Raw genomic sequence first — 24,228 nt, 5'->3', positions numbered from 1 at the left:
GTGTAATATATATGTGTATATATATATGTATATATATGTATATATATATATATGTGTGTGTATATATATATATATATATATATATATATATATATATGTAGAAAGTACATTGAAAGGGGTTGTGACATTGGCTAATGTCTCTAAAAGAAATGAAGTTTTTACTTGGTTGAAAGATAAAAACAATTCAAATTATTTGTGTGCAGGAAACGCATTCTAATTTGGAAAACGAGTTGAAATGGAAATCAGAATGGGGTGGAGATATTTATTTCAGTCATGGCACTACTAATAGTAGGGGTGTTATGATTCTGTTTATAAAAGAAATTCAACACTTAGTTCATTCTGTACAAACTGATGAGGATGGAAGGTGGATTATGTTAGAGGTGACAGTGGATGACTTGCACGTAAATATCATTAATATCTATGGGCCAAATGATGATAATCCAAACTTTTTTGAGGAGATCCATAAAGTTATCTCCTCTCTAAAAAATAACCAAAATATTATAGTTGGAGATTTCAATACGGTGTTAAACATAAGCAAGGATCGTACAGGTACTCATTCTTTTAATAATCACCCCCAGGCCTTAAATGAAATCCAACAACTCAAGGCATCCTTAGATTTAGTGGATATTTTGATATTTGAGACAAACAATCCAAATTCAAGCAGGTATACATGGCGCAGGGGACAACAAGCTAGTCGCATTGACTACTTTCTGATCACCTTTTCCCTGGTTCACAAAGTATTGAAATGTAGTATTGGTGACCGATTAAGATCTGACCATGCCATCGTAACACTGCAAATTATTACAGCAGAATATCCCAGAGGGCGGGGGTATTGGAAATTCAACCTATCACTTTTAAATGATACGGATTTTATTGAAAAAACTAAAGAACTAATCAAAGATTTTTTTCAAAATAATAATAATTCATCGGACCCTCACAACGTCTGGGTGTGTTTTTAGAGGACACGCTGTTAAGATGGGGTCATGGAAACTAAAACAATATTTGATAAAGGAGAAGAGTGTAATAGAGGAGGTGAATGAATTGACTCAAACGTTGGATGAAAAGCAATCGTTATGCATAGAAACAACTTATTTGATACAAAATAAACAACTAGAATTGGAAAATGTATACTTTGAGCGTGTAAATGGTATAATTTATAGATCCCGTGCCACATGGATGGAAAAAGGGGAAAAGTGCACGGCTCTTTTTTTATGACTCAACCAAAGAAATCCTGCCAAAAAAACCATTATGAGCTTGTATACGCCAAATGGTACTTTACTTACATCTCCACAGGAAATATTAGCTGAAGAGGTGGATTATTTTAAAACCTTATATGCTCTGGCTCCAGAGTCTCCTGTAGGATCCAATATTGAGTTATTTGTTCAAAAGAATTATGATCAGATACTGTCAGTAGATCAGCAACTAAGTTGTGAAGGAAACATTTTAGAAGAAGAGTTACTGGATGCTATTAATTCCTTCGCTCCTGGTAAATCACCAGGGATTGACGGTATGCCTGTTGAAGTTTATAAAACCTTCTACACAGAAATTAAAAAACCTCTATTGGCATCCTTTAACTACTCCTTTTCACAAGGAATATGATCAGATACACAGAAAGAAGGCATCATCACATTGTTACTGAAGCAAGACCCAGAGGGGCATTACAAGAATCCTGTTTGTATGAAGCATTGGAGACCACTGACACTACTTTGTTGCCATACCCGCATTCTGTCCAAATGTATTGCATGGAGAATCAAAATAGTTATTGGGAATATAATAAAACATGATCAAACAGGTTTTATAAAAGGGCGTTTTATTGGAGATAATATTCGCCATCTTCTTGATGCGATAGATAATCATGAAGAGGATGGAAAACCAGAGCTTTTATTTATTGCTGACTTTAAAAAAGCCTTTGATAAAGTAAGATGGGATTTCATTCAAAAACCCCTCCAATTCTTTAATTTTGGGGAAACCATTATACAGTGGGTGAAGGTTTGATATAACCAACCTACCAGTCAAATAGTTAATAATGGATATTTATCAAAAAGCTTCAGCCTGTCCAGAGGCGTACGTCAATGGTGTCCACTGTCTCCATATCTGTTTCTATTATGCATTGAAATTCTTGCTCTCAGAATTAGAAACAATTCATGTATAACAGGCTTAAGATCAAATGGTATTGAAACAAAAGTAACATTATATGCAGATGATGCAACTTTCTTTCTACAGCCTGAAAAAACTTCATTAGATGCCCTCATAGTTGATTTAAATCACTTTTCAAAATGAGCTGGGCTAAGGCCTAACTTTGATAAATGCTGTATTATGAGAATAGGAACATTAAGAGGCACAGATATCAAGCTACAATGCTTTAAAAGCTTTGAACAATGAATGTTTAAGTTCATCTGGAATAATAAGCCTGACAAGATAAAAAGGCAATACATATATAATACACTTGAAAATGGTGGACTAAACTTAAAAAAATTGTCAGCAATGAATTCATCCTTAAAAGCATCTTGGATTAATAAGATGTATCATAATAGCCTTTGGAGAACAAGTCAGAACTTATTTTCGGGGCATTTATATTTTGACTGTAAACTGTTTCCCTTTTTCCAATTAAAGTCTCACCACTGTGATGGTTATTCAAAGAAATATTAGTAGAAATCTCACCATTTGTTAAAGATGCATTGATTGCTTGGTTGAGTTTCCAGTATTACCCCCCAGACACACTAGAAGAAATCCAAAATCAATGAATATGGTTGAACTCAGAAGTTTTAATAGATGGAAAACCACTATTATGGGAAAAGGAATTATTTTCATGAATGATTTACTAGATAGCTCAGGTCATTTAATTTCATATCAGTGTTTTCTCTGTATGTATGGTCAGATATGTGATTTCCTTCACTTTAACCAGCTGCTTTCAACTATTCCAACTAACTGGAAACGTACATTTAAAAAAGATAGAAACAGGTCTGTACACCTCATACAAGAAGTTAGAAATGGCTATCAACAATACAAATAATTTATAATCACTGTTTACAGAGCAAGGGCCTTACTGCTTTTCCTCATGCGGTCTGTTCCTTCTGGGAAGAGGAATTTAATATTCTGATACCCTGGAAACAATTTTTTAGGACCATTTACAAAACAACTATTGATTCCTATTCAAGAATCTTCCAACTGAAGATTTTTTACAAGATTATCGCTACAAAAAAACAACTCAACACTTTTAATATTGAACCGTCACCACTTTGTAGATTCTGTGAGGAGGAAGAGGAAGACCAGATGCATTTATTTTGTTATTGTCCATACGTTGCAAGACTGTGGACTGAGATTCAAAACTGGCTTAAGACACTTTATATTGATTTTGCATTTACTCCCTTTGGTGTTTTGTTTGGGCTTTTGGATGAGGACAATACACAGTTGATGAATACAATTATTCTTCTGGCGAAAATACTTATTTTTAAAGCTCAATCAAGGAAAAATCTGAATTTAAGGTGTGTGTGAAAAGTAGATTCAAAACACAATTTATTTTGGAAAGGATGATTGCCACAAAGAATCAAAGGGTGGCTCAACACACCATGAAATGGGAAACAATCAGCTCTAGCGAAGTTGTGGGATAAAAAGGAACAATACATATAAATATGCTTGCCATGTTGTGGTATGTGCTTTTGATGATATTGGACTGTCAACCTATTTTCTTTAATGAAATGTTGAAATGACCTACTGACTGGATTTCATTTTTTCTGTTTTTTTTGTGTGTCTGAGATAGGAATGTCTCCTATTTGTGTTATTGTTATGTCCATGTTTTGTGTCTGTAGCCTGAACAATCAAAAAACAAAACCTAACCAAAGTAGTGGACCTAAATTATTATTTCTAAAGTTTTAAAAATCTGAGACAAAGAAAGCACTGGTATCAGATTCCTCTCGTAATCAACAGAAAAGCAGACACTTCAGAAGTGTTAGGGAAAAGAATCCCTTTCCCTCAACCAGGTAAACAGAGTGCCTTATCTACAGTAAATGGGACGAGGAAATGTAATAATGTAGTGTGTTTGCTGCCTCCTTTTATTGTATTATGTATCTGATCAGAAACAGGTTTCTTAGAAGTCAGAGTCAGAAACAGGTTTTATTGTAAGTAGCTTAACACATACAAGGGATTTGTCTCTGTGTTTTTGGTGCATACAGAAACATACATCAAAATAAAACGATTTTAAGAAAACTATAATAACATTAAAATATAGCAACATTTACACTGAATATGGATGAAATATAGGTATAACCGTAAAAATAATATATAACAAAATAAAATATGTGCAAAGTGCAGAATTCGGAGGGTTGTGCAGGACTGACAATCCTGATGTCTACTCACCGCTTTAATTGTTTACTTGTTACCCCCTCCCCCTGCAGAGTGAGTGTGAGCAGAGAGGAGAGTCGTACTGGTACTCTGCCACCGCCTCAGCGGTCACCAGGATTGTGGAAAACATTGAGGTAAGCCATTCAACATTACTGTGTGTATCAGAAACAATACGTATAATCTCCGCATGAGCTCAAACCACACCCCAGTCCAGTACATGACGGTGATACACTGAATAGTTGTTTGTCAATTTAGTGTTCCAAATGATACACTAAAGAAACTTTGGAATGTATGGGGGGGGATTTTAGCCCCTATCAGAGGTGGGAGAAGTACTCAGATCTTGTACTTGTAAAAGTAGGAATACTCTGTTACAAGTAAAAGTCCTGCATTCAAAATATTAGTCAAGTAAAAGTATTGGTATGTAAATATACCTAAAGTACCAAAAGTAAAAGTACTCCCTATGACGATTGGCCCATCATATGTTGTCATTATAATCTTTGATGTATTAATGTGTTTATCAAGCTTGTAAAGGTGGAACATATTATAATTATTTTATTTACTGCAGGGTAGCTTGTGAATTTACTAAAGTTGTATTTAAGTGTTGATTATATTGTTTATCATTAATCTATATCTGAAAAGTTACGTAAGGTACTACGTAAACGTAGAGGAGTAAAATATTTACCTCTGAATTGTAGTAGGGTAGAAGTACAACGTAACCTAAAATACTCAAGTAAAGTACAAGTCCCTGAAAATAGTACTTAAGTTCAGTACTTGAGTAAATGTACCCCATCACTAACATGGGGAGGGAGGAAACTTTTAGGATTGTTACAGTTAGTGAACCCTGGTTCAGTGCTCATTAGGGCAACTTCCAATTGTTTTAAGACAGACTTGTCCTTTAAGCTTGGTGTACCTAAAATACTTACTGCAACTAAAAAAAGTAAGAAGAATACCTGAATACATCAATACCTTCCACATTTCCATGCTGCCTTCCTGACCTGCAGTGGGTCAAAGTAATCAGGTAGTTGTTGTTGAGTTACACACTGACCTTTCATTTCTCACCTCTCTTCGTAGCTGAACATCCAAGATGTGCATCTCAGATTTGAGGATGACTTCTCCAACCCAGAGAAACCCTTTGCCTTTGGGGTTTGCATCAACAACGTTTCTGCCCAGAACCCCTCCAAAGAGACGGTGAGTGTTTCCCCGGGAGGCCCTATCTTACGCATCACAAGCTGCTAATTGTGCACAATGTCAGGTAAAGAGAGTTATCAAATCCAGGAGTCCATTTTTACTGAAAAATGATCCACAACATTTCAATCTAACCAAATATTGTGCTTCATATTTGTTTGGGTTCTTTCTTTCAGAACCAACATATTTTCCTTCCACATTTTGCCGTATCCACCATTTAAAGATTCAAGTTAGCCCTGCACACACCTAGGAGTAATTCATAAATACAACACGATAAGCCCTGCTCTGTCATTTAGACCATGCACTATATGCCCAGAATGTATTTTATTCTACAACCAGATGTCAGACTGCATTATCATCAGGCTTTTATTGGATGAGATCAAATAAATAAAGGTGCTATAATTAGTCATCATTTATGTGTAACCAACATTTTAAAAAGGTCAAATATTGCATTCACTAAAGAAGTTTTTCTTGTAGTGATAACTTAGTATCTTTTATTGATGAATTACATGTGTCGTAAATATTTTTGTAGTTGATCCTGGTCTACCACATGTGAGGTTTACTGGGGATTTATTTTCTTTAGGTCCAGAAGCAGCTCCGGCAGAAGCAGCTGGAGATACAAGACTTCAGCGTGTACTGGGACACAGAGAGTGAAATGCTGGGGAAGCTGCCTGCAAACCAGATCCAGGTCAGACCCTGGGAACACAGTATCACAGTTCTTTATACAAGGTTCATCCTGACTCATACCTGACCAATCTGAAGTGCACACCGCATAAACAGACAGTCCTGTTGCTTGACACACACAACTCACACACAGCAATAAATGATAGTAATTTACTTGGGACTTAAAGATGAAACACTATGAAAGAATCATAAGGTGTTTTTCAGATATGAAAGACATTATGAATCACACAGTGAAATCTGCTTGTTGGAACCCTTGTGCTGTCAGAATCAGAATACCTTTATCCGTCCCACAGAGGGGACATTTACATTTTTACAAGATGCGTCACCTGCCTGTCACACCACCTCTGTAGGGAGCGGGTTAAGGAGGTGAAGTTTCAGATGTCTGATTGTTTGTGACGGTTTAGGATGCGATGACCCGGTGTATGCAGAGCCGCACGCATCAGTACATCTTTGAACCTGTGTGTGCCTCCGTGCTGCTCAGAAGAAACACCTCCAAGGAGCCTCTGAGGGCCCGACACACGCCACGCATCGAGGGCCTAGTTCAGCTGGAGCCCATGTCCTTGCGCCTGTCACAGGTCTGTGTGAACACCTGACACACTCTCTTATCAACAACGTAAGATTACTTTATAGGTATCATTACAGGGCTCTGTTAAATTGTGTGTGTGTGTGTGTGTGTGTGTGTGTGTGTGTGTGTGTGTGTGTGTGTGTGTGTGTGTGTGTGTGTGTGTGTGTGTGTGTGTGTGTGTGTGTGTGTGTGTGTGTGTGTGTGTGTGTGTGTGTGTGTGTGTGTGTGTGTGTGTGTGTGTGTGTGTGTGTGTGTGTGTGTGTGTGTGTGTGTGTGTGTGTGTGTGTGTGTGTGTGTGTGTGTGTGTGTGTGTGTGTGTGTGTGTGTGTGTGTGTGTGTGTGTGTGTGTGTGTGTGTGTGTGTGTGTGTGTGTGTGTGTGTGTGTGTGTGTGTGTGTGTGTGTGTGTGTGTGTGTCCGTCCTAGGTCCAATACCAGCAGATCATGGCATTCCTTAAAGAGCTGGACCGTCGGGAGACAGAGATGCTTTACCAAAAGTGGAGACCGAAGGTGCACATTTCTGGAAAGTAAGTTCCCCAACATGTTTCTAATAGGAGCAAACAGTTACATTTGAAACCGTGTGTATGCGGCGTGCACACCCGTTCCATCCTTTGACCTGGTTTCTCCTGCAGTTGCCGGCAGTGGTGGATGTTTGCCATCCAGGCCAACCTGAGTGAGATACGGGAGCAGCGGCGCAGGGGCAGCTGGGACTTCGCTCTGCAGCGGGCCCGAGACGCTCAGACCTACACAAGCCTGTACTTCAGGAGGCTCAAAGAAGTCCCACTGAGTCCTCCAGAGGAGGTACAACACCTAAACATGAACCTGCTGTATCAAAAAACGATTATGTTAATTTATTGCTCATGAATTACGCTTTGATGGCAAATCATCAAACTAATGCTGAATGTTTAAAGTCACAACTCATGTGTAAAATCAATGCTTTACAATAATGAATTGATAGATAATAGTACATAATTTCAACTACTCAGTTTTCATGCTCAATCACGCTTCATTCCACATGGTAAAGGCTAGTAATCAAAGAATAGAAGTTAAAAGCTGTGTACTTTGCTTAAGGCTACTATCTGCAGGTCAACTGAAATATCATAAAAAACGATAAAAGTAAAATAAACTATAGTATGTTGTCCGGTGCCTTTCTCAACGGCACCACGGCAGGGCAGGATGTGAACTGGGACTTCTCCAAGTACCAGTCCACACTCCATACTTTAAGTCTGTTCGGGGACTGGAACCGGCAACCCTACGGCTCCCAGTCCAAGCCCCTACTGACTGAGCCACTGCTAGAAGATAGCATTGTTTTTAACGATACACCACAGACTTAAAATAGAGTGAAAAGTGAATAATAATTCATATTTAGTTGCAAATCCTTTGCTTGCATTACTGCATCAAGCCTGCAACCCATTGACATCACCAAACTTTTGCATTCTTCTTTTGTGATGGTTTTCCAGGCTTTCACCGAGTCTCTTTCAGTTGTTGTTTGTTTCGGGGGGTTTCACCCTTCAGTCTCCTCTTTAGCATGGGGAAATGCATGCTAAATAGGGTTTACGTCTGGAGATTGACTTGGCCAGACCTTCGATTTATTTTCCCTGATAAACTCCTTGGTGGTTTTGGCAGTGTGTTTTGGGTCGTTGTCTTGCTGCATGATGAAGGATCTCCCGATCAGTTTGGTTGCATCTCTCTTTAAATTTGCAGACAAAATGTTTCTCTAGACTTCTGAGTTCATTATGCTGCTGCCATCATGTGTTACGTCATCAATGAAGATAAATGAGCCCATCCCAGAAGAAGCCATGCAAGAACAAGCCATGATATTACCTCCACCATGTTTTACAGATGAGCTTGTGTGTTGGAATCATGAGCAGATTGGTTCAAGTCCCCAAACAGACCTAAATATGGAGTGTGGCCTGGTACTTGGAGAGGTCCCAGTTCACCTCCTGGGCCCTGCCGTGGTGCCCTTGAGCAAGGCACCGGAAGCATTTTCTCCCATAGGCAGCTCTCTGGTCTTCATGTTGGTTACACCGTTTTAACTATAAATGAAGTCTGCACAGGCAAAAGCTCAAGCTGAGAGTAGACATGCAGTGCTATTTGCTGTTTGAATAATCAAAGTAACAGGACACTCATCAGTCACATGTTCCTATACTTTTGGTCACTTGAAAAATGGGTGGGTTTAAACAAAAGGTGCTATCTTCTCAGTTGTTTAACAGATCTAGATGTAAATACTTGGAATTAAAAGCTGAAATACTGACCATTTGTCTCATATTCATCTTTTGATGTCAAACCCAATTGTTTTATTGTTTTCAGTGTATAGCAAAAATAAAGGAATTAGCCTTGCTGTTCTAATAGTTTTGGAGGGGAGTCTATAAATAGGCACACATTTTTTTTCACATCCTGGGATGCACTAAGATAACCAATCAAGTATTTTAAAATGATTATGTCATTTGGAACAAAGCATTTGTTCATATGCACTGTTTGTGTTCATCTGAAGAGCGAGCTGCAGCGAGTGGAAGAGGAGCAGACACTAGAGGAGCTGCAGAGTCTCCGAGAAATAGTTCACGACTGGTTTCGAAAGCAGGAAGAAATCGCAGAGGTAGGTTTAGATCATTCTTACACTTGTTTATTACTGTATAACAAACATAACAAATTCAAACCCTTTAAGGGTCTTCAGGGGCTTTTTTTTTAGTAAGACAAATCCCCTTCTGGCTAGTTTATACTCTTGTTAGTCTGTCAGTGAACTCACAGAGGACAAATATAGAAGCTTGTGCTCAGAGGGAGGCAGGGTCGGCTCTCTCTGTGTGCTGCTATATTACACACACCTTAACGTTCTTGTGAATAGATTCTGAATCAATAGTTTTGTATAAATAAATACACAGTGTTAGGTTGTAAACAAATGGTTGACTTCCTATAACAGGCACACAGTATACAGTAGAATAGTATTTTCTCTGATTCTTTTATGAAGATACAATTACATTTTTGAATAAGGAAAATATATCCTAAACTGTATTATTATTTATAGTTTTTACAAAGAAAATCCAAATCGTGGAAGCCAAGTGAGCAATGAGTCTCTGGACACACACAGCAATCAATCAACAGTCTCTCTCTGATGTCCTAAATATGTTGATGTTGTAGTTTCAGCCTGCTGTATTCTCTTCCAGAATGTGCGCGAGCCCAGCAGTGACCCCACGCTCTGTGAACCCCCCACATCCATCCCCAAGAGTGGGAGCTCAGGAATGATCCAGTACCTGCAGTCATGGTTCCCGGGCTGGGGAGGCTGGTATGGAGAGCCCCAGGACCCAGAGAGGCCTGAGGACCTCCAGCCCAGTCCGTCCTCCTGGGACATTCTGGGTGAGACTCCCCCTGTCGGATGTCTGACCAGCTGACTGACAGCATGTAGCGCCTTCTTCAGTGTGTTCATAAGATCTAGAGGAAGTTCAACCACAGGGTTGATTTGACTAGCTTTGTATCTTCAGTTCCATTAGGTTTAGACTTGTGTAGGAAGAGTCAGTGTTTGTGTTTTTTATCTTTAGTGGTTCTGTCCGCTGACCCTGATCATATAATGATTCTCCAGCAGAGACAGAAGACCTGTTCGACCCGTTGGAGGACTCTCACACTCTGAACACGTTCACAAGGAGAGATCACCTGTTTGCACGGCTGGAGTTCTTACTGGAGAAAGGCGGAGTCACGCTCTTCCACCAGGACAGGAGGGGGGGCTCTCTGAACGAAAGTGGGGTCATCCAGTTGGAATTTTCAGGTACAGCGGCATAGTTTAGACACATTTCACTTAAGAGACAATAAAGCCAAAGATTTCTACAGATCAACAATGAAAATCTAGACTTGTATATACGGTGGCAAGAAAAATTAAGGGAACCCTTTTGAGTAACGTGCATTTATGTATAAATGTGTCCCAAAACATGGTCTGGGGCCTCATTTATAAACGTTGCGTACGCTCAAACGCCAGTTTCTAAGCAACCTTTGCGATTTATAAAAAACAAACTTGACGGGAAAATGTGCGGTCCTCCACGCACACTCTGACCCATCCGTACGCGGTACGCACAAAAACGGGAGAGACAAGAAACTGCAACACCGTTGGCAGAAGGAAGAATGGAGAGAAATATGTGGAAATAATACCATAAATAAAATGTTACCTCATGTGTCATATATGAAGAATTAATTTGCAAACATTGATTAAAGCCAATCTTAAAATGATTAAACAAACGCCTGTTTGCGACTCCTCAGTGCACACAAAAACATAACTTAGAGAAATATATATATTAGTGATGGGAACGATTAATCGAATATTCGAAATTATTCAGGTATTCGAATAATTATTCAGGTATTCGAATATGAGTTATGAATATTTTTAATATTTTTTTTGGGAGAACGCAAATCACGCAGACTCAAACCTCATCTTATGCCCAAATGCGGCGCAAATGCGCTCCGCAGCCGTTGCGAGGTTCCGGCGCTAACAGTTCATGAGCGTGCTCCCCCGCCCCCCTGTCAACACTCACGACACATGAGTGGCAACCGTGTGTGGCGGCAAAGTACATAGACATTTTGACAGGAGAGATTTAGTTTTGCCGGTATTCAACATATTTTACCAGTCATAGTCCGGTAATTATTTACACTCTAAGGAGAGTCCTTCACAACAGACATGGTGTCAAAAAGGAGTAATGTGTGGAAATATTTCGACCAGGTTAGTGAGTGCGGTGTAGAGTGCAAACTATGCCAAATTAAACTTATATATATATATACATACTATACCTTGCTATACCCGCAACCTCCGTTCCAGCTGAGAGGGTCTTCTCTACAGCTGGCCTGATTGTGAATCGCCTCCGCACATGAAAGCTGTAGGCCTATAGCTGTCAAACTGTGATCACCAGTTCAATACATTTGACAAATTCGACTTGGTTTCTATACTTATTTGAACATGTATTTATCTATTTCCAAAATTCAGATTTTTTTTTTTTTTTACCCAAATTTTTTTTTATAGGATATTTACATTTCGGTTAACCGGTTAACCGTTTCTTGGGGGGTCGAATATTCGAATATACATTTGCTTTCAAATTCCCATCCCTAATATACATACGGATATGTTATTTAAAACCACCTCGAATATGTTGTCTTCTTAATGTTATGACATGTATTCTCATTAATGATGCGGTAAGCAGGAGGACAGAATTACGTCTAAACTGAGGACGTTTTGTATTTCTATAGGTTGTATAGATACGAGTATGGTTTTATATACTATCATGTTTAATCGTGTTTTATGCCGTTTGCTAAGACTTGATAAGTCGCTCATAAAACACAGGAGGTATGGAAACTAAGAACACCATATATTTGGCAGCTGATATAACACAACACATTAGTTTTATTTCATTTAACTGGTGGATAGAGTTGCTGCGGGGGGGGGTTGAGACGCACAGGCTGCAGTGGAGACGCTGCGCACAGCTGATTGACAGCCGGAACACAAACCACCAAATAAAAAAATATACATTAATTGACTCTACTCCGCAGGGATCCCCCGATACTTTCTTACAGTTTATCATCATGGGGGGGGGGGTCTCCTGTCTTAATATTAATACGGGGCGTTTCTTTGACTATTTATAGGCTATATGGGCGTTACGTGAAGCCCGCAAAAGCTGCGCCGCATTTCGAGTTGATTGTGATTTATAAAGGGAACCGGCGTAGGACGTGCGTGCGCAGTGTTTTATAAATCGGGATATTTGTGTGCGTATTTATCTGCTTTGTCCTACGTAAGCCACCTTCCCACGTGAATCCTACGCAAAGCTTTATAAATGAGGCCCCTGGTATTCACTTAAGTTACAATAATCAACAAACACAATCTGTTTGAACTGATAGCACACCAATTATTATTTTGTTCTTATCCATATTGAAATCATTGTTCAAACATTCACAGTGTAGGATGGAAAAAGTATGTGAACCCAAAGACTTTTACAAAAACTAACTGAGTTAGGAGTAATCCAACCTCAATTTAATAATTGAAACGAGATTAGAAGTGTTGTTCAAGCTATTTTGACTTACTTGGGATGACCAATTCATAATTGGTCATTAAATATCAGTTCCCCTCTTTGAGAGATTAACATGTGTCCAAAGAGTTCAAAGTGTTTATGTCTTCTAGCGGTTTCAATAGATTCAGATTCCTGTTTACCGCTGCCTTGATTTAACCGACTGCCACCAACTCTCCACAGGGGTGAAGGTGATCCTGGAGTCCCTCCCTCGCTCTGAGTCTTCCCTGCTGTCTGTGAAGCTGGGGGGGGCTTTTCCTGAGAGACCTGACTACTCAGGGCACCATCTTCCCCGTCCTGGTGTCTCCCAAAACGGTAAGCAGCGATGGACACGGATGGGCAGAGAGTTTATAATGTAAAGAAACGTTTGGAAATGTGAATTTCTAGCTTCTCATTTTATGATAAAACTGTTATTTTCTACAATATGTTGTGTGAGGTTCTGATGTTTCAACGTGTCACTCGTTGTAGGACAAAGTTGTTGTTGCCCTTAACCAGCCATCGAGCCAGTCCAGCAGTACCTCTGGTAAGAATTTTCTTTAAAAAGATGATATTTAATCTCATGTTATCAATTCCTAATGACAGATCATACTTTCTCTGAGCTTGTGACATTGGGACAACTTATGATACCTGTAGGGTTGGTTTATCAAAGCTATGTTTAATGTGAACCAAACATTATTTAACAGTTTTCTTTCATAATTCTAGGTAGTTTACTCAACATTCTTTATTTAGGTGCAGGTGATACTTGATTTTTGGTCTATGGGTATATTTCATTCTGCTGTTAGGCTTCCGAAAGACGGGGGGAGTAACCCTCTCTTGTAGTGGCAGTGTGGCGTACTCCCAGCAGCTGCTTGTCTTTCAAAAGGATCCAATGTTGGTTTTGTTTGTGTGCCCTCAGGATGCAATGCAGAGTGCTCATCATCACCAGTGTTTGAAATGATTTATGAGCGAAACCCTGTAAGGTGTCAGTTTGAGCGGAGACTGGAAGTGAACACCAGTCCACTGAACATCATCTACAACCCACAAGCAATCAAAAAAGTGACAGAGTTCTTCTATAAAGGAAGGGTTCATACCTCGGGTAAGTACTGGAACGTGTTGCCCTTTTATGGAGAACATGCATTTTGTTATGAACATATTTACCAAGACTGGTGCACTTTACATATTTTAGACATAAACTCATGCAGTTTTATAGAAAATACAATTACAAACAAGAATCTTCAACATTTCCATAAACATCTATAGACCTTTTAGATTTTTAACATGCAAATATTCTTTGTATACCTTTCTACTAATCTGTGTCAGAGCTGTGTCAAACAACACATTTCAAAAAGGGAAAAGTCAGGGACTGATGAAAAACACTGAGAAAAAGTGACAGTCCAAAAATATAATTCCCAGGGGAAAAGAAGATTTCTTATTTCCCAGACATTATCACATGCTGATTTAATTATGTCGAATTCAACATGCAATTATAACATCAATCGATGTCAGCTGTTGAGCTGAATCAGGCTTGTTACCATCTCATGAAGTTCTTGATTAGATGATGGTCCAAAAAACAGCTGTGTTTTAATATCTTCTGATGTTGGCAGACGAAGCAGGATACCTCATTTATAATGCACTACTGGAAATCACTCAGTACAATCAAATGTTACTCTTAGAATACAAACTGTAGATTGATTAAATAGCAAGTGCAGTTATAACCGACTTTATGCTCTTTTAAAGCAAACGGCACAAGTACTGTACATCAACTTCTTCACAACCAGAATATTCTTATATTTAAACATCTCTCTTTGATTCTCAGGTTTTGGCTATCAGTCGGAGTTGGAGCTGAGAGTGGCAGAAGCTGCCAGGAGGCAGTACAACAAGCTGAAAATGCAGACGAAAGCGGAGATCCGACAGACCATTGATCAGCTGCTTGTGGGAGAGTTTATTGTAAGAGTTTCACTGAATGATGAATTTAAATAATTGGAGGTTGAATAATTTCTAAAAGCCACAGTTTTGCTTTGTAGGAAAATGGCAAGCGTTGGACCATGAAACTGGACATCTGTGCACCCCAGGTGATTTTCCCTGATGACTTCCAGTCAGAGGACCCGATGCTAGTTGTTGTTGACTTAGGCAGGATTCTCCTCACAAACTCTCAAGGTAAAACAAAGCAACCATTTAAGCAAATAGAAAATAAAAATGATATACCTCATTATCTTTATTCTTCTGCCTTATGAGGTTTCTAACTCAGCTCATACCTTTCGCAATGTTTTTCTTTGAAGATGACACAAAGGCCAGCTTAAAAACGACTCAACCTGAAATGGAAGAAATGAGTGAAGATGAATACCAGACCCCCCTTGCTACCCCACCAGAGTCTCCACCATCTGAACTAGACATGTCTTTCAAAGAACAGCTCAAAAGCCCTGAACTCCCCAGCCTCATATCCCCTGAAGGTACACAGGCCTACAGGAGAAAGCTTTATGAAAAGTACTCCTTGTCCTTTAAGGACCTGCAGATAATGGTTGGTCGCTTCAAGGACAACTGGAAACATCTTCAAGAGAGTGAGGTGGGGCCTACTCACGTGGTGGAGAAGTTTAATGTGCTGCTCCAGCTTGAGCAGAGACTGCGCTACACCTCGGACCCCCAGCTCCCTGGGGCTGTGTTGTCAGGAACTCTACCAGATCTAAAGGTCCATATCAACCTTGAGAAGATGACCGCCCTTAGGAGTTGTCTGGCTAGGCTAAGCAGTGAAGAAGACAAAAGCCAAGAGAAGGGCCCAAATATACATACCCCTGATCCCCTTACCCTCCGCCATGACAAAATCTTTCAGAGGGAGGACAGCTCCTGGAAGCTTCAAGGGTCAGCCAAGAACCTGACCCAGAGTGTGATGACTTTAGAGCAGCACACACGGGAAGTACTGGTGGAATCCCGTCTACTTTTAGCGGAATTCAACATCAACTACATGCAGCTTGGTGTAGAAAGCGATGGCCGCTACATATCTGTTCTCAAGGTATTTGGCACAAATGCTAAATTTGTCAAGCGGCCTTATGATGCTGAAGTCTCCCTAACTGTCCATGGTCTTCTGCTGGTAGACACCTTACAGACCTATGGCTCAGACTTCGACCTCCTTGTGGCTTCACATAAAAATCTCAGTTTTGACATACCCTCGAGCAGTCTCCGGGAGAGCCAGCCTTCGTCCCCATTGTTGTCTGAAGGCAGGTCTCACGGGCATCAGTGCCATCATACTGAGTTGCCCTCTGGTATGCCTACTGATAGAATCTCCCCCTTCAGTTCCTTTCTCAAAGACCAGGAGGCCCTAATAAAGCTTGAGTACCAGTTTGTGAGCTCAGACTGCCCCTCCATGAACCTGGACAGCTCCCTTCAGGTGACAAGCATGCAGGTCAATAACTTGGACATCATTCTCAACCCCGAGACCATGGTGGAGCTACTCAAGTTCCTCCAGAAGTCTTTTCCTAAGGAAGAAAGCTCCTGGACATCGTCAGCACAGCAACATACAACACAGCCTTGCAGTGAGGAAGAGGAAGGGACATATCAGGCAACATATGACCAGAACAAAGAGCTGACTGTGGAGATCCATCGTCTTAACCTGCTTCTACTCCGGACTGTGTCCACTGGCACTGCCCTGTTTGCTGAGAAGAAAGGGTTGAAGATTGCCACTGCCAGCATCACAGGCACCAAGGTCAATGTGTCCATGGGCAGTCGTTTGGACATTAATGGATCACTCGGGTCCATGCAGTTGGTGGACCTGACTCAGGAAGGAGGCCGAAGCCAGTTTGTGGTTAGCATTGGTAGTGCTGATAGCTCCTGCAATGTTGGCGGATTAACATTCCTTGCTGACACAGAAGGTTCTTCCTCAGAAGCTTTACATTTCCGCCTAATGGAGAAATCACAAGGGGAGTGTTCCTTGGAACTTCAAATGGCCTCCTTGCACTATAACCACTCAGCCAAGTTCCTAAAGGAGTTGAGTCTGTCTGCCAATGAGGTTGAAGACAATTTCCGCTCCATGCTGAAAAGCGCTGCCACCAAAGTTTCAACAGTTCTAGCCACCAAGACGGCAGAGTACAGCGGTATGGTTTCGCTCTTTGAGACTCCCTCACGGAGAACTCGAACTCAGAGTCAGAGCTGGGCTTATCCATATGAGGATGAGGAGGATCCTCCCATGGTGGAACCTGAATCCACCTTAGACACATTCTTGGTGAAGCTGACTCTTAATATTAGCATTGAATCACCAGTTGTTTCCATTCCCCGTAAACCTGGACACCCTGAGCTGTTGGTTGGTCATCTGGGAAGCATAACAATTCAGAATTGTGTTACCGGGCAAGACTCTGAAGGTGAGAAGTTACAGGTGTTGGTGAAGGATATCCGACTGTATTCAGTCAACATGAGTCATTTGGTATTGAAGAGGACACACAGAGCTGGCAGCATGTCACCATCCCACAAAGGAAGTATGAATCATGATGAGCCACAATTCACACGCCATGACTTCTTTGAATCCCTCAGCCGTGGAAAAGGTAAACATTTTACCCATTTTATTCATACGTGTGTTCCGAATGCTATTCTATGTGCTTGGAGATGCAAATAATATAAGCATATATTTTAGATGCAGCTTTTTACATAAGACCACATGTTTGTTTTCTTTACCAGCTTTCCATATATTGAAAGACACCACTATACAGTTCACCCTGGAGAAGGTTCCAGTTGAAGAAGACACCCAGTTCACCTTCCTCACCGCAGAGGAGCCCTGTAAGAGCACAGGGCTTCTCCGAATCGAGGGCAAATTCGTCAACTCTGTTCAGGTATACATCATATTAAAACTGTCCCCAGTTCAAATACTAGCAGAATTTAAATGATGGCCAACTTCAACTATGAAGTACCAGTTCCCAATAAAGCCCTTTTGAAAATAAGAGAGGGGACTTTACCTTTATGCTTGAGTGCAGAGCTGTTAAATAACATGTTTGAAATAGGGTTACTAACTGGTATTCATTTGACCAATGCTTCACTTTCTGGTTATAGGTGTTCCTGTGCAAGCCTGTGTATGAACAAGTCCTGCAGACATTGGACAATTTGTCCTTGATTGAGGAGCAACGTGTCACACCCAGCCAACCGCCCACACCACCTCCACCAACACCTTCTTCCACCAGACCTCACCGGTTTCCTGACCCCCAGGGAGGGCTGTTTGCAAGGGACCCTCCCAATATGAGCTTTTCCCACTCGTCCCTTTCCTCTCCTTTGCCTCTCCAGTCTCACAAAGCTGCTAATCACTCGTCCTTTACTCAGTTCAAAGTCACCTTACATGTGGCAGAACTGCAGGTGCAGCTCAGTGCTGACCTGACCCAGGGATCCCAGGGCTTGGTCAGCCTGCGCTTCCAAGATCTGGAGGGAGACTTCACCAAAGACCATCCTCATCTACTAACAGTCCAGCTAGCTCTGCGCTCGCTGCTAATGGAGGACCTCCTGGAGCAGAACCCTGAGTCTAAATACAAACATTTGATGGTGTCTCATGGAGCACCCAAGCCCTCCACCTTCAGCCCAAAGGAGTACCTTTCCCAAAGCTGTCCATCAGCATCCAATGCGCTGTACCCAGACATGCCCCGCTCACTGCCTACACACATGGAGGAGGCCCAGAACGTCTTTCAGCTCTACCAGAGGCATCCCAGCACCCCGTCAGCTGCCCCTCGCAAATCCAAGAGAGACACAGACTGTCCCAACACTCCACCTCCCTCCCCTACCCGTCATACACCATCCCCTCAGCCCCCTCCAGATTTTGATGACTCCCTAGTTCATATCAATGTGCTGCTGGTGGACCAGAACCACCCAGAGTTCAAAACACGCTACGGCAGAGTGGGACGAAGCGTTGATGTTGACTTTAACTGCCTGGACGTTCTGATCACACTGCAGACCTGGGTGGTTATCCTTGACTTCTTTGGTATTGGCTCCACTGCCAATAATCATGCAGTGAAGGTGCCCCCTATGTCCCCCCCCCCAAGAGCCAGGACAGCCTCTATATGAGCCCGACATCGTTGAGGAGGAGACATCCGAGGCTGTCAACACTAAAGTGGACCTTAAGGTAGGTCACTGGACCTAGGGCTGTCCAACCGATGCCTGTCATGTTAGTAGGCTGCATTCTGTTAAAAAATATATTTAAAATGTCTTTTAAAACATTTGTTACCCACAGAGAACAGGATGAAAATGTATCTCTGTCAGTTCCTTGATTCAGCCACCACAGAGGTTTTGACACTGAAATGTCTCATCAGTTATTGGCTGGATCCTACATGCAGACATTTATGGTGCCCAGAAGACGATGGCAACTGAGTTTGTTGATATGCTGTCTTTCTCTTTAGCACCACAGTAAAGTGACATTAATTGTTAGGTCACATTTCAAAAAGAAGTTTGGATATCTTAGTGAAATATAGAACACATTCTCTAGGTGGATATCAAAATGATGACTATATAATCAACAGATCAGCTCTTAAAATGATTGTAAACCAACTCACAGTATGTGACAGTGACTTTAAAATGAAATGTACAAACTTTGCAGTTCTTTATGTCCTTTGTGAAGAATATGTATTTTACAGCTCAGGATTTTTAAATGATATTCCTGATACGTGTAACGGTCCACTGCTGCTACGCTTGACTTTAATAGTGAAAACATGGTATAACGTGTAATGCAGCTTTGCCCTGCGGTCTGAATACTGCACCTGCTTTATTTAACAGGACATGTTCCCATTCTATTTATGAGCTGTTTATTGGATGTACAACTTCTAACTCTTTCTAGTCTCACTTCCTGCCTTTCTTGTTGTGAATTTAAGAGTCAGTTCTGAAGTGAATGCTTTATTAATAAACCTTTTTACGTTTCCATTTTCAGGTTCATTCTTTGTCTCTTGTACTAAACAAGAAAACCAATGAGCTTGCCAGAGCGAGTGTGTCCAAACTGTCTGCTCATCTAGAAATGATGGGTGCGTATGAAATACCATAGATTCACCTTGCCTAGTAAAAGACAACACAACAAAATGGTGTTATACATAAATAGATCAACTTGTGAGGACAATGTGAAGTTTAATGTTACCACATGTCTTATCGTTAAGATGGCGACCTGGCATTACAAGGCAGTTTAGGAAGTTTGTCCCTGAGTGACCTTACACCACATGGTGATCTCTACCGAGAGCGCTTCACCACCCGAGGAGGGGAGGCCCTTATTTTCAACATCCATAAGTATGTATTGCAAACCTTTGAGCATAGAATAAGTCTGTATGATACGAAGGGATTTAAAGAATCGGTCTTCTTTTACTCACCATCGTATTCCCGTCCCTTCAGGTACGGCCAGCCTGATCCTTACCTGGAGCGGGAATGTGACATCAAGGTGTCCCTGCAGATGGCCTCCGTGCAGTACGTCCACACCCAGCGCTTTCAGGCCGAGGTGGTGGCCTTCATCCAACATTTCACCCAGCTACAGGATGTCCTTGGCAGGCAGAGGGCTGCTATGGAGGGCCAGGCTGTGAGTACTTTGTGACGCACTTTGCTTTAGTTACTGCTCATTTCAGCTTAGCTGAACATTTTACAAACAAGCAACCCCGAGAAATCAAAGCTAATGCAAATTACATTGGTTGGGTATTATCAGCTGTCTTTGACAAACATTAGTCTTCATTGAATATCAGCTATCCACCATAGGTGTGCATGCATGTCCTCTTTTATTTGTATAACTGGTTTGTTTGTGTACATGGAAAACAAACAATATACAATAGGGCAACCAGATGGCATTGTACAAGGCAGGAGGAGCCCAGAGGAATAGGCTGTAACTCAATATATAGAGACACCGATTTGCTTCAATCTTCACAAGAATCACTCAAGCCATTCTGGAGTGGAATCCGAAACAATATTTAACAATATTCTTCATCACTCTGCCGATCATGCATCACTGTGGACATCCACTCAATGGAATGTTATATTATTTTTTTCTCTTTTTTGGAGCAAAACTGTCTCAAATATAAATACAACATTTGGTGTTAATCTTGTTAAAACAGATGATTCTTGACTTCTCAACGGTTGTGTATATTATCCTGTAATAGTAATGATATCAGAATAAAGTTTTCCCCTGCTTGCTGCTTAACTTATTGTCAATTTATTTTCCTACTCTTTCCTTTACTCTGTTTGATTTCTCTCACCTGGCCCCTTCCTCTCTCCCTCTTCCTATCCCCTACAGGTGCGGGAACATCCTCAGCGGGCTTCCAGGGTTCTGCTGGATATTGAGGCTGGTGCCCCAGTTATTCTCATCCCAGAGAGCTCATGCTCGCCGAGGGTCATTGTGGCCAACCTCGGCCAGCTGAGGGTGCAGAACAGCTTCCTGCCAGCAGGGGCTCATGGGACTTTCTCCCTCAGAGACAAGGTAGAGAAACTCACCATGGCCCATGCCTTTTTCCCTTCTCTGGTGAGTCACGCTGCCCGTGCATCCACCCCTGCAGCCCCGGCTGACCTTTCTCTCCCTTGCTTTTCTAATGGAACTGTATTCATTTATGCATTGAATGGTATTACCCACAATTTAACATGCAGGGTTACCAATTTATTTTTCATACCACATACCAGACTCCCTGAAAAGCTCAATGCCCTGCACAGAGAACTTTTTGCCATCTTATCATTTAGTAATGACGTAACTATCTGAATCTGGTCTGAAATGCTCAATGAATACAGCATAGCCTGACTCTTTGCTGTAACGTATGGTCCCATAACTCAACCTTGTCATTGTCTCTAATTGTCTTTGATTGAATTTAACAATGTATGTGTTCATATTTGTCCAAAAAGAGTCCAATATGTTGGCTATCATGTTAGTTTGCATAAAAGGACACTATAAAAGCACATAGCATATAGCACACCAATGGCACGGTTATGAGGAGCCTCCTTTTCAACAGAGGCAGTTCAAGGTTCTCCATGTTTCCAATGCAGAATAATTGGCACCCGAGCCCAGCTGGCACAGAGAACTGTGAGCTACATAGTTTGAAGACCACTCTCCGTGGAAATTAACCGGACATGCGTGTGACATACTATTTATTATTCACCATACTTTCAATGTCTACCTGCTGCCATTATACATTTTGAACGGGTGTCAGGTGTAAGTTGTCATATCAGACTATCATAAGATAGATCACAGTGAAAAATATTATAAGCAGCCTACTTACTAATTCAAAGTATTAAAGGTGAGTAAAGACTATACCATACATATGCAATTTGGAGTTCTATATCATGTGAATCGCATTGTTTTCCATTAAACTTCTCAAAGACAATACAGTAATAATGTTGGCACACCTCCAACTTAGTGATGTAAACACTGACCCGAAGACCTCGCTGCTACCAGGCTCTAGTCGGTGGAAAAGGAAACTACCCCAACACTAGCTCCAGCACATCATACTGTGTTATTGGTGGGAGAACACTAAATACATGTTGTATTGGTCTTTCATATGCATCTTGTGTTTTTTGTGAAGAATGTTATACTGCATGCAAGCTCATACAAGGATCCATTCCATTCCAAGGTACCTTGCATGCTTTTGGTTTGGGGTGAAAGGGGTTTTCCAAAGAACTTACCGTTTTGACCACTTACCAGAAACTATCCCAGTACCAAACTTCAGACAGCTGACAGCATATGTTGATAATTACTTTTGGATCAGATTAAACAGTTTACACTGCACACTTCAACTTTGTGGGAGTATTTGGTTTAGAAATATAGTCTTTATTTCTTCTCCTCTGGTGAATCAGTTGCTAATGGTCTGGTGCTGCTTTGGTTGTCAGGGAGTATGGTCCAGCTCTGGTTTGCTGTTTTGATTTTATGGACATTTCGAGTGCCGCATGAATTGTTTAAAATAATACACCAACTTCCCAAAGGAATTGTTCTTATGAAAGCTTAACATGTGTCTTAAATATTGATCTATTTTTATTAAAAACTCTTTCTTTACTGATATGAAAGTAAGTTGAACATATATACAGTGGAAGACTACGTATAATGAAAGTTTCTGAGCAGTCCAGCCTATTAATGCGGTCATAAAACATAAAGCAAACACAAAGTGAGAAAAGAGAGAGCTCTGCCTGGCTCCCATGGCGCAGCAGCTGTATCAGGATGCTACGCTACAGGTACCTCCAGCATATGCCATGCTCTCTTCACAATACATGGGTGTGAAGTCAACCATTTGTAACAATATAATAATGTGAATGGCAGGCAGCGACTACAAACATATACACATCCTAGTACACCACATCCATCTCTCCTTTTGGACATCCTTGACTCTGCTCGCACAGAGGAGGCAAATCATTTAATGACAATTTAATAGATGTCAGTGAAATATGATGTATTGAACAGCGGCATCAGCTGCCATTGTTTTTAATGCCGCTCTGTCAGAAGAGCATAACAGTGTTTTGTATTTACTTTAAATTCAATTAATTAAACACAAGTAATATTCAGTTGAAATGTCTTCAAAGAATGCAGTTAGAACAGCGCTGCACAAGCGCTGTTCTAACTGAAGCGCAGTTTTATTGTGCAGTTGATCAACTACAGTTTATGAAAAGAAAATGAATAGCTACATTTGTAATGTCCTGACATGGGCTGAAATTCCAGATGTGTCAACATCCCCTGGCAATTACTTTCAGCAGTTGGTGTATTGCTTTGATACTTGCTCTTAAAATGACACTTTCATGTTTTTGACTTTGCCCTCATTGAGAATGTCGCAGTGTTTGACTCTCTGGACCATAATGTTAAACATGCAAAATAATAGTTCAAGTAATTCCTTTGTAGAGGTAGTCTCATTTTTAGGTTATAAACAGTGGAAAAGACTAACTGACTTCTGTGTTGAGTTGTATCTTCTGGCTTACAATATATTGGCACAGTGTCTGTACGTTTTTGTTTTGTTTGTTTTAAGGGGAATGCAGTGAGTTGTTGACATGATGAACAATGACAGATACACAGATTTAGCACTGTCCGTCACTGTTAATACCTTTCAAATGTTTTCAGGTAAAGAGCCATTTGTAACGTCTTTCCAATAATAAAACCAACGTAGAAACGAAAACATTAGTATTTATTTAAAACATGGTAAATGACTGTATTTGATGTTATTTTGTGTTTCTTAGCACCTTTAAAACAGGATCAGCTGCTTTTGTGTGTACATAATGATCATGATGCTTGGTTTTAAAGTGAAATGTTTGTCATTTCTGTTCTATTCTCTTGAAACAGGAACGAGTGAGAGCGGCGGGGAGGAATAGTGAACCGGAAAAGCCCAGGACCCCCCCTTCCAGCTCCAAAGGGTTTACCCTAGGCAGGCCACAGGTCCCAGACACATGGGGGGGGGATGAACCTCACATCTTAGGTTAGCATTGCTGCACATTTATAGCAAAGCATACAGTGAATGTAAAAGCACCTAATGCAAGAAGTGGAACTGAGAGCCTCTGAA

General features: G+C 40.9%; 1 protein-coding gene across 1 annotated transcript in view; it reads left to right on the top strand.

Annotated features, from left to right (window-relative positions):
• The window catches only part of vps13d (vacuolar protein sorting 13 homolog D), a 96,253-nt gene that overhangs the window by 5,555 nt on the left and 66,470 nt on the right, over positions 1-24,228 (top strand). The window contains 24 exon segments of the mRNA XM_034129221.1: positions 4,395-4,475; positions 5,413-5,529; positions 6,110-6,214; positions 6,615-6,785; positions 7,200-7,300; positions 7,406-7,574; positions 9,268-9,369; positions 9,935-10,124; positions 10,351-10,530; positions 12,989-13,050; positions 13,052-13,120; positions 13,274-13,328; positions 13,701-13,880; positions 14,601-14,731; positions 14,809-14,941; positions 15,064-17,313; positions 17,447-17,598; positions 17,816-18,786; positions 18,788-18,869; positions 19,668-19,758; positions 19,888-20,014; positions 20,117-20,297; positions 21,003-21,185; positions 24,012-24,144. Coding sequence (XP_033985112.1) covers positions 4,395-4,475; positions 5,413-5,529; positions 6,110-6,214; positions 6,615-6,785; positions 7,200-7,300; positions 7,406-7,574; positions 9,268-9,369; positions 9,935-10,124; positions 10,351-10,530; positions 12,989-13,050; positions 13,052-13,120; positions 13,274-13,328; positions 13,701-13,880; positions 14,601-14,731; positions 14,809-14,941; positions 15,064-17,313; positions 17,447-17,598; positions 17,816-18,786; positions 18,788-18,869; positions 19,668-19,758; positions 19,888-20,014; positions 20,117-20,297; positions 21,003-21,185; positions 24,012-24,144 — 6,016 coding nt within the window.

The sequence above is a fragment of the Trematomus bernacchii genome, unplaced genomic scaffold, assembly GCF_902827165.1.
Source record: "Trematomus bernacchii unplaced genomic scaffold, fTreBer1.1, whole genome shotgun sequence".
In the NCBI taxonomy this organism is placed as follows: Eukaryota; Metazoa; Chordata; class Actinopteri; order Perciformes; family Nototheniidae; genus Trematomus; species Trematomus bernacchii.
Note: the sequence above shows the minus strand (reverse complement) of the source record. Positions and strands in the feature narration are given on the sequence as shown.